An 8,345-nucleotide genomic window follows, 5' to 3' on the forward strand; every position below is an offset into this window, starting at 1 on the left:
AAAAAAAAGAGAGAATTGCTAAAGGATGAAGACCAGAGCTTAAGGGACTTAAAAAGCCCAGAGGGCAGAAAAGGAGGAAGGCAGTTTGGTCATTAAGAGTGAACTGGCCTCGATCCCCAGGGAGGACGACCTCTCCCTGCCGGCCCAGCCACTGCTCCTCGGGGAAGCCCCAGCCCAGGGCAGGGCCGCGCGCCAGCACCACGTTGCCACTGCCACATTCCCCTCTGGGGCCACCCAGGGCATCCCAGCCTGAAGGCCCAGCTCATACGGGGGGCTCTGTCCATGAAAGCTGGGCTCTGGGGGCCCCACCCTGAAAAGCACCAGATGGCCTGGCAAGTGCCCTCGGCTCCCTGCTGCCTCCGGGTCTGCACTCTTAATGCCCCAGCCCAGACAGAGGACCTCCAGATGGGAGCCACCGTCTGTCTCCACCCAGCAGAGGCCCACCAACGAGCAGCGCAAGCCTCCGCTAAGTGAGCGGTAAAAACTCCCTCGCAGCCGGCCTTGAGCCCCACTGCCACGCCTATTCCCCAACCCCAGAGAGCCCTCCGTGGAGCCCATGAGAGGCTAAAGCCTGCAGGAGACACAGGCAGGTGGGATGTGCCCAGGGCCACTCTGAAGGCTGTCTGTGTGGGCGCCCACCTGCTCGTGGTACTCGACACCCATGCTCAGCGTGTTGGTGAGGATGGCCACCATGATGCCCCGGTTGAAGTACTTGCTGTCCACGATGCGGCGCAGCTTGCCGCTGAAGGAGGCCCAGATGCGGCCCAGCCCGCCCTGCTCGCCCGCCGCCGCCCGCCGCGGCCCCCTCCGCCGTGTGCCGCCCGCGCCTGGCGCCTCCGTCACGGGGGGCGACTGCATGGGGTCACGGTGGTCCCCGTGCCGCACGTCCTGTGTGAACTCATAGACCCCGTTGCTGTCTGAGTCTCCACTGTCTGTGTCGCTGAACTCCAGCTCGGGGTCCTCCAAGGCACTGGTGCAGTACGGGCAGCTGCTCAGCTCACAGGTCAGCGTGCCCGCCTGGGGGCTGGGCAGGGGGCAGGGCACACTCAGGCCTGACAGGCGGCTGGGGGCCTGGCCCAGTCCTGCGGGGAGAAGGATGCGGGCAGCCTCAGGTAGCTCAGCTGGTGCCCAGGAAGCAGGCACTCACGGAGGCTGCTGTGGGGTGAATGGTGTCCGTGTGCACACCTGCACACACCTGGGCACTCTCACACACCTGGGCACACTCATACACACCTGGGCACACAGCTGAGCACATGCACAGGAACAGACACACACACTTGCACACTCATACGCCCTGCAGAGCTGCTCTCTGTTCACTCGGATAAAAAGAGGCAGAGGCTCATCCCCGCAGGAGCCACACCACCCACAAAAATATGACGTGAGCCTCTTTCCAGTAAATGGATGCCGTGACCGTGAACGTTCTGGCTCATGATGCCCTGAGCCATCGTCACTCCGCGCTGGCTCCCCGGCTGAGTCTCTGGGGCCCAGGTGACTCTGCACCCACAGAGGCTTAGACTCGCCGCAGCCAGGCACCCGGCAGGGCTATGCTTCCCCCAGGGCGCAGTGCAGAGCTGCAGGCATGTGTGCGGTGATGCCCGGGGCACCATGTGAGCACACTGGGCGGCCCCGGCACACACACCTCTCCCTGCCCCGGGTGCCCCTGCCAGTGCCGGCCACCTGGGAGGCCTCAGCCTGGTGTGACCCCATGAGCCAGGCTGGTTAGGCCGAGGGCCCAGGTGGGAGGACCGGGTGTACCGAGGGGCACCCTGGCTCCTCTCTGCTCGGCCTCTGGGAGCTCTGTGACCTTGGCTTCCCCTCCCCCCCGCCCCAGCCACAGTCTCCCCACCAAGAGCGCAGGCCAAGTGCTCCTCCTGAGAAACGACCAGCCGTCCCGCTCGGGGCTGAACGTGGGCCAGGGGACATGGCCCCAGGGCTTCTTTTTTGCTTGCCAGCTTCAGAATCCTCATTTCCCTGTGGCAAACACTCGCACCCCACTGAGCCATCAGCTGCTTAAGAACACAGGATGGATGGTGGTGGGGAGGCACCTCCTCCCATCTGAGGCTCCTAGGCCCCCTTTCTCTCTCTTGTCCAGGACTCCAAAGGAGAAGGCTGGGCTCACGAGGGTGGGCACATAAGTTGGGACGTCCCAGGAGCCCTGTACCCCACCCCCCACTGCTCCCACAGGGGCAGGTCCTTACCATGCTCCCCAACCAGGTGCTGGATCTTCTCGCAGGGATCCGGGCTGCTCAGCCTCAGGGGGCTGTGCCCACCGGCTCCCGGGGGGCCACCAGGCCGCTTCCCCTTGGGCCCGAGGCCGCTTTTGCCACTGCCCGCGGCTGAGGGCAGGATGGTGGGGTAGTTCATGGCTCCCAGCCCGGCGGCCAGCTTGAGCCCGGCAGCGGCAGTGGCTGCGGCGTGCGCCACGCGCGCCCTCTCCTGCGGCCCCTCCACGTGGCAGTCAGCGTGGTACACACTGTGCACCGACTCAGCGTCAGGGGGCCCACGCCCGGGCGAGGCTGGCACTCCGGCCCTCACCAGCCTGGTGTCGCCGGCTCCTGGCTCGGGGCCTGGCCGGCGGGGGCTGCCGTGGCTGAAGTGGTAGTGGTGGTGGTGATGGTGGTGGTGGTGGTACACGAGGTGGTGGACGGAGGCGGTGCGCCCGCCTGCCCGCCGCGGCCGCCGCCCTGAGCCCTGGCCATGCACGGCGCCACCGGGGTCCACCTTCTTGCGCCAGCGGCTCTGCCAGCGGGCATAGAGGCGGAGGCCACGGCGCTTTAGCTTGCGGCACACGTGGCCCACGTACCGGAGGAGCTCCTCGTAGCAGCTGCCCGGCTCAGAGAAGCTGGCTAGCGTGCTGTCGTTGGACAGATAACGGGCCCGCTGCTCCCGCATCAGCTGGTTCTCGCGCTGCTTCGTCTCTGAGAACTGCGTGGCGATGACCACCAGGCACAGGTTGATCATGAAGAAGGAACCCACCTGTGGTGGGCAGGCAGCCATGAGCTCGCTGGCCATGTGCTCCCGGGAGGTGGGGAAGCGGGGAGCACTGGGATCCACCATCTCGGGTGGGGCAGGAGGCCAGGGCAGCAGCTGTGGTTTCTACACCACAATCAAGCCCCTGATGAGAAATACACTGAGCCCTACTGTGGGCTTCCCGATCTAGGGGCTGGCGGGGGGCCCTGGGACGGGCGGGATCCCTGCTGATTCGATGCTGAGCCCCAGCATCTGAAATGGGTGGTGGGCAGTGGCTGCTCCTTGATTATTTATGGACAATTCGAGGACATGTGGGGAGACTCCTTCCTGTCATTTGTGTGGTTTATGCCCTCCTCCTGAAGATATATTTTTCAATTAGATCCTCCTGCCTGGGTCAGGCCTCCCCCAGCCCCCAAGGCTGCACTGTCCTCCGTGGCAGGGTCAGCAGGTGACACTCTCTTGTGCTTGGGTTTATGGTCTCAGATAACAAGGGGCGAGTTCCTGGCTCAACTCATCTCTGGTCTATGCAGACCCTGCCTCAGACCCCAGGGCCACTGAGAGAACCAAACTGAGTGCCACCTTTGGGGGTCACACTCCCTGTGGAGGGCCGGGATGGCACAGGACCTCCATGGATCCCAGGGGCAGGGCCATGGCCAGTGACAGGGGAGCTCAGGATCTGAGACAGGTCTGCCACAATGTGGGGACACCCCCCGGCCCTCACAGCAGATGTGCCCCCACAACCCGGCACTCACGATGATGAGCAAGATGAAGTAGATGAAGTTGTAGAAAGAGTGGGCGTCCATGACGTAGTACATGATGTCCACCCAACCCTCCAGCGTGATCACCTGGTGGGGGAGGCAGGCGGCTAGACACATGGACGGCCCTGGGAGGGCAGTGGGCCCTCCTCGCCTGTCTTGGGGAGGGTGGCATAGCTGGCGGGGCAGGAAAGCCATTGCCGGCACCAGCCCCCAGCGTGTACCGGGAGACCCGAAGCCCACCTGGAAGATGGCGATCCAGGCGTAGCCGATGTTGTCGAAGCTGATGGCCCCGTTGTGCGGGTTGGAGTCGCCCGAGCGGCACACGTTGTAGTACTGGTTCCAGTTGATGCAGGTGTGGTGACCCATGCCACCTGCGCCCTCGGCCTGCGGCTGCCCGTAGGCCTCCCAGCCCAGAGTGCACTCCACGCGCAGCTCGCGGCGGCTGGGGATGTGCGAGCACTTCTGCATGCCGTTGTCCCGGCGGGAGGAGCAGATGAACGGGTTTTCCTCGCCCTCCTCCGGCTGGTAGTACGGCCGCAGGAAGCTGAGGTTGCTGTTCCTGGAGGCGAGACGGCGAGACAGACACACACAAAGGTATACACACAAACAAAACAAAAGGTAAGAGGCAGACCTAAGTCCGCCAGCGCTGGTGCCGCTCTCGGAAGGTCGTGTCTGGGGGAGCCGGGCTTGGGGGAGCAGGAACCTGAGGGGGCGGAACCTGTTGGGGGTGGAGCCTCCGGAGGCGGGGCCTGTCGGGGGTGGAGCCTCCGGAGGCGGGGGCTGGAGGGAGGGGCCTGTTGGGGTGGAGCCTCCAGAGGTAGGCCCAGGAAGAGAGGATTAGGGGCAGGGCCTGCGCACCTGGCGAAGGTGCTGTCCAGGAAGCAGCGGTTGCGCAGCAGGCCGGCCCAAAGCTGGACGCCCACGATGCCGAAGATGAAGAAAACAAAGAAGCAGAGCAGGAGGACGTTGCCGAGCATGGGCAGTGTGTCCAGCAGCAGCGTGACCAGGATCCGCATGCCTGCAGGCATCACGCAGCCGGTCAGCGCAGCAGAGCCCTCTCGGGCATCCCTGAGGCCCCAGCCCCTCCTGAGCTCTCTGCCATTCACAGGTGGGCATCTGCGGGGGACACGACCCAGGCCCCTGCACATTCTGTCAGACCCCACGGAGGGCAGTAAATAAGGCCACTGACTGGAAGGGCTCAGGGTAGGTGGTCCTTGCTCCTCAGGAATGCTGGCCCGGACCACCCAGGTTCCAGACAGGCTCCCAGCGTGACAGCTCAGGAGTCCCGCAGCCCCAGGCTCGTCATGGGAGCGGCAGCCTGGGGAAGCCCCAGCAGCTCAGACTCTGGGCTGCCTCCTGCATGCAGGAGCCGCGGGTCTTGAAGCAGGCACTGTGTTTGGCGACCAGTGTTTCTTCCCACTCTCTATGGGAATCATGTGAAGCAGAGCCCTGGAGGGGAGGTAGGGGCTGTGTGCACCCCAGGGCAGGAGGCAGTTTTTTTTTTTTTTTACAGATTTTTTTTTTAATGTGGACCATTTTTAAAGTCTTTATTGAATTTGTTACAATACTGCATCTGTGTTATGTTTTGGACTTTTGGTCATGAGCATGTGGCATCTTAACCTGCAGACCTGGGCTCGAACTCACACGCCCTGCATTGGAAGGTGAAGTCCCACAGCATAACCCTTCACCCTCCTGCTCTTTGGTGGAGCTGACAGCTTCAGGGGAAGACAGTGACCCATTGGACCACCAGGGAAGTCCCAGGAGGCAGCTTTTGAGAGAGCGTTTTGAAGCTCTCGTTCCTGGGTGTGATGGAGTGTGTGAACACTCCAGGGAGTGGGTCAGCCAGCCCCACCAGCCCTCCGCTTGGTCCTGGCTCTGCCCTGCTCCCAGACCTCAGCAAGGACATGTCTCACTTCCAGAAACAAGCAAGGGTCAGGCTAAGGGTGCAGGCAGAGCCAGGGGCAGATGCCAAGGCCCCCTGGAGAGCACCCAGGGGCTGCTGGGTGACAGAGGGGCCCCTGGGGCTACAGGAGTAATCACAGCTGGGAGGGGCACTGCAGTTTCAGAAACGGCCGAGAGGAAGATTCACCAGGGACAAAGTCCGAGAGCACCACCATCACCAGACCGCAACTGGCTCCAAAGTCAAAGATGATCCAGGGTTCAGAGTAGACCCCAGGCAGCCAGAGTGAGACGCAGCCTGGACCATGCCCACTGGGGGCTCGCAGTGAGGGGAACATGGTCCAGTGTGGGGGAGGCACCATGTTTGGGACCAGGGCCTGACCCCACAGGGAGACCAGGCTGAAGGCAGCATTTGGCCTAAAAAAGCGATCTGTGCTGTGAAAGGGGCTGCGCTGTCACTCCAGGCACTGAAAGGGGACCCAGGTGAACGAAGCCAGTGTATGGTGGTGCTGGGCACAGAGCCGTCCTTGAGGGGTACTATGTTCACAAGTGGGTAAACCAAGGCTCAGAGGGGCACAGTTACTTGCCCAAGGTCACACAGCATCTGAATCCTGTCTGATCCCTGAGGGTAGAGCCAAGTGGCAGCTAGATGGAAGGCCTAGGAGTCCCACAGCATAACCCTTCACCCTCCTGCTCTTTGGTGGAGCTGACAGCTTCAGGGGGAGACAGTGACCCATCCTGCGGGAGATACTTCTTGCAGGAGCTGCAGGACAAGCCCTGATCCCTTGGGCCACAGTGCTGAAGCCACCAGGACCCAAGATAGGCAGCCAGAAAGGCTGTGCACACCAAGGTGGTACACGAGACCCACCTGTATGCGTGAGTACACTCATTTGACAGTCACGTGGGGAATGCCCCTCACTATACCCCAGGAAAACTAACAGCTGAATTCAGTTAGAACACTGGAAACTTTGAAGACACGGAGACCCCCCACAGACCCATGTGGGCATGACCAAGGTCAGCACAGACCACCTTCCAAATAAGCTTCCAAAGCCATACCATCCAAACCCACATGACGGCCTAGAAGCTTCTCCATGCTTCCCTGAGCACCAGGCCCCTTGGCAGGGCTCACACAGGAGGATTGCTGGGGCGGGCCAAACAAGGAACCCACCATGTCCTGCATGGCTCCAGGACATGACCCCAAACGCTGTGTGGATATGAGTCTAAGGTTCCGAATGGCCCCTGACACTCAGCAGCCGTGGGGGACATGGGGCCACCATTCATCCTGACTGCCCATCACACCCCGGCTCGGTACAGGGTTGCTCTGTCCCCACCCGCCCCCTGCCACTCTTGAAAAGCAGCGGCAAGCCCTCAGCTGCTGTGTAAGCGGCAGGAGGCCTGCACCGTGGTCTGGGCTGGGACCCCAGCACCCAGCAGCCAGACAGGCGGTACAGTCTCTGGGTCTTGTGCCCAGTGGGGCCTGAGGAGCTCTCAGCAGGGCTGTCTGGCCGCACTTACCCCAGCCCTCGGTGGGGGTCACTTACTGGGCACACGGTTGATGGCACGAAGGGGCCGCAGTACGCGCACGGTTCGGATGGCCGAGAGGCTCACGTTGTGTCCATCCAAGGAGTACTCCATCATACTGGGGGCAGAGCAGGGGCATGCTCAGTGAGGGCACGTGCTGGGAGAGGGGATCAGAGCTAGGCCAGCGGGCACCCGGCTCTCTCCAGGGTACCCTGGCGGCTGAGGCCAGGAGGTGAGCACTTGCTGGAGACATGATCCCCATGCCGTGCACCCAGCCCGGCTGCCCAGAGGTAGGGAAAGCACAGCCTCGGCTCAGCACTGGAGGATCCTCGCCGCTCACAAGCCGCCCCGGACACCTTGTGTCTGCCCCACCGTCCCTGGTGCTGACACAGGGATCCGGGATAGGTCCCGCCCCGGGGACCCCACCCCAAGCACTCCCTGGGCCCCGTCCCGCCTGAGTGCACCTCCCCATCTCTCCTCCTGGGGCCCCCCGGGGCCGCTCCCAGGCGGGCCTGACCAGGCACCGGGGTCGTTCCAGGCTGGCCCTCGGGGGAGGGGCCGTACCCCGCCATGACGATGAAGAAGTCCAGCCTGTTCCACGTGTCGCCCAGGTAGCACTTCTGCCCAAACAGCCCCAGGGCGACCATCTTGATGACCATCTCCACCGCGAAGAAGGCGAAGATGAAGTCGTCAAAGGCCTGCAGGAGGGGGGCCTGAGAGCGGGGCCTGCGCCCCTCACACGGCCCGGGCCGCCGGTGACCGGCCCCGCCCCGCCCTCCCTCTAGGCTCCGCCCGCACCCAACTCCGCCCTCCAGGCCCCGCCCACCTCCAGGCCCCGCCCCCGACCCCGCCCACCTCCAGGATGCCGCAGCGCTCCGAGCGGCACTCGACGTCCTCGCAGGGCCGGAACATGCCCAGGGTCACGCAGTTGAGCATGATGACCAGCATGCTGACGTGCTCGAACCACGTGGGGCAGGTGCCGAGTTAAGGGTCCACGTGGCAGTTAAGCACCCCCCAGCATCCCCCAGCCGCCACAGGGCCACATCCTCAAAATCTCCCCCTTTCGTGCCCGGCCCATCAGCTGCGCAGTGAGGGACAGACCCCAATACCAGCCTCTGGACACCGCTGCCAACCTCTCGTGTACAGCAGGACCCTGGACCGAGGCGCGGGGCCCGCCACTGCCCCTCCACCAGGCTC

At 63.6% G+C, this 8,345-nt stretch overlaps 1 protein-coding gene across 1 annotated transcript; it reads right to left on the bottom strand.

Moving 5' to 3' along the window:
• Positions 1-639: 639 nt before the first annotated feature.
• Positions 640-8,116, bottom strand: LOC108635273 (voltage-dependent T-type calcium channel subunit alpha-1H-like; the record flags this gene model as incomplete). The annotated part of the gene is given in 8 exon segments (XM_018045491.1): positions 640-1,082; positions 2,199-2,976; positions 3,723-3,815; positions 3,969-4,287; positions 4,587-4,746; positions 7,169-7,266; positions 7,713-7,846; positions 8,004-8,116. Coding segments are annotated over 8 exon segments (2,138 nt in total), but the record flags the coding sequence as incomplete, so codon positions are not given.
• Positions 8,117-8,345: the final 229 nt, after the last annotated feature.

Source organism: Capra hircus, unplaced genomic scaffold, assembly GCF_001704415.2.
Source record: "Capra hircus breed San Clemente unplaced genomic scaffold, ASM170441v1, whole genome shotgun sequence".
Taxonomy (NCBI): Eukaryota; Metazoa; Chordata; class Mammalia; order Artiodactyla; family Bovidae; genus Capra; species Capra hircus.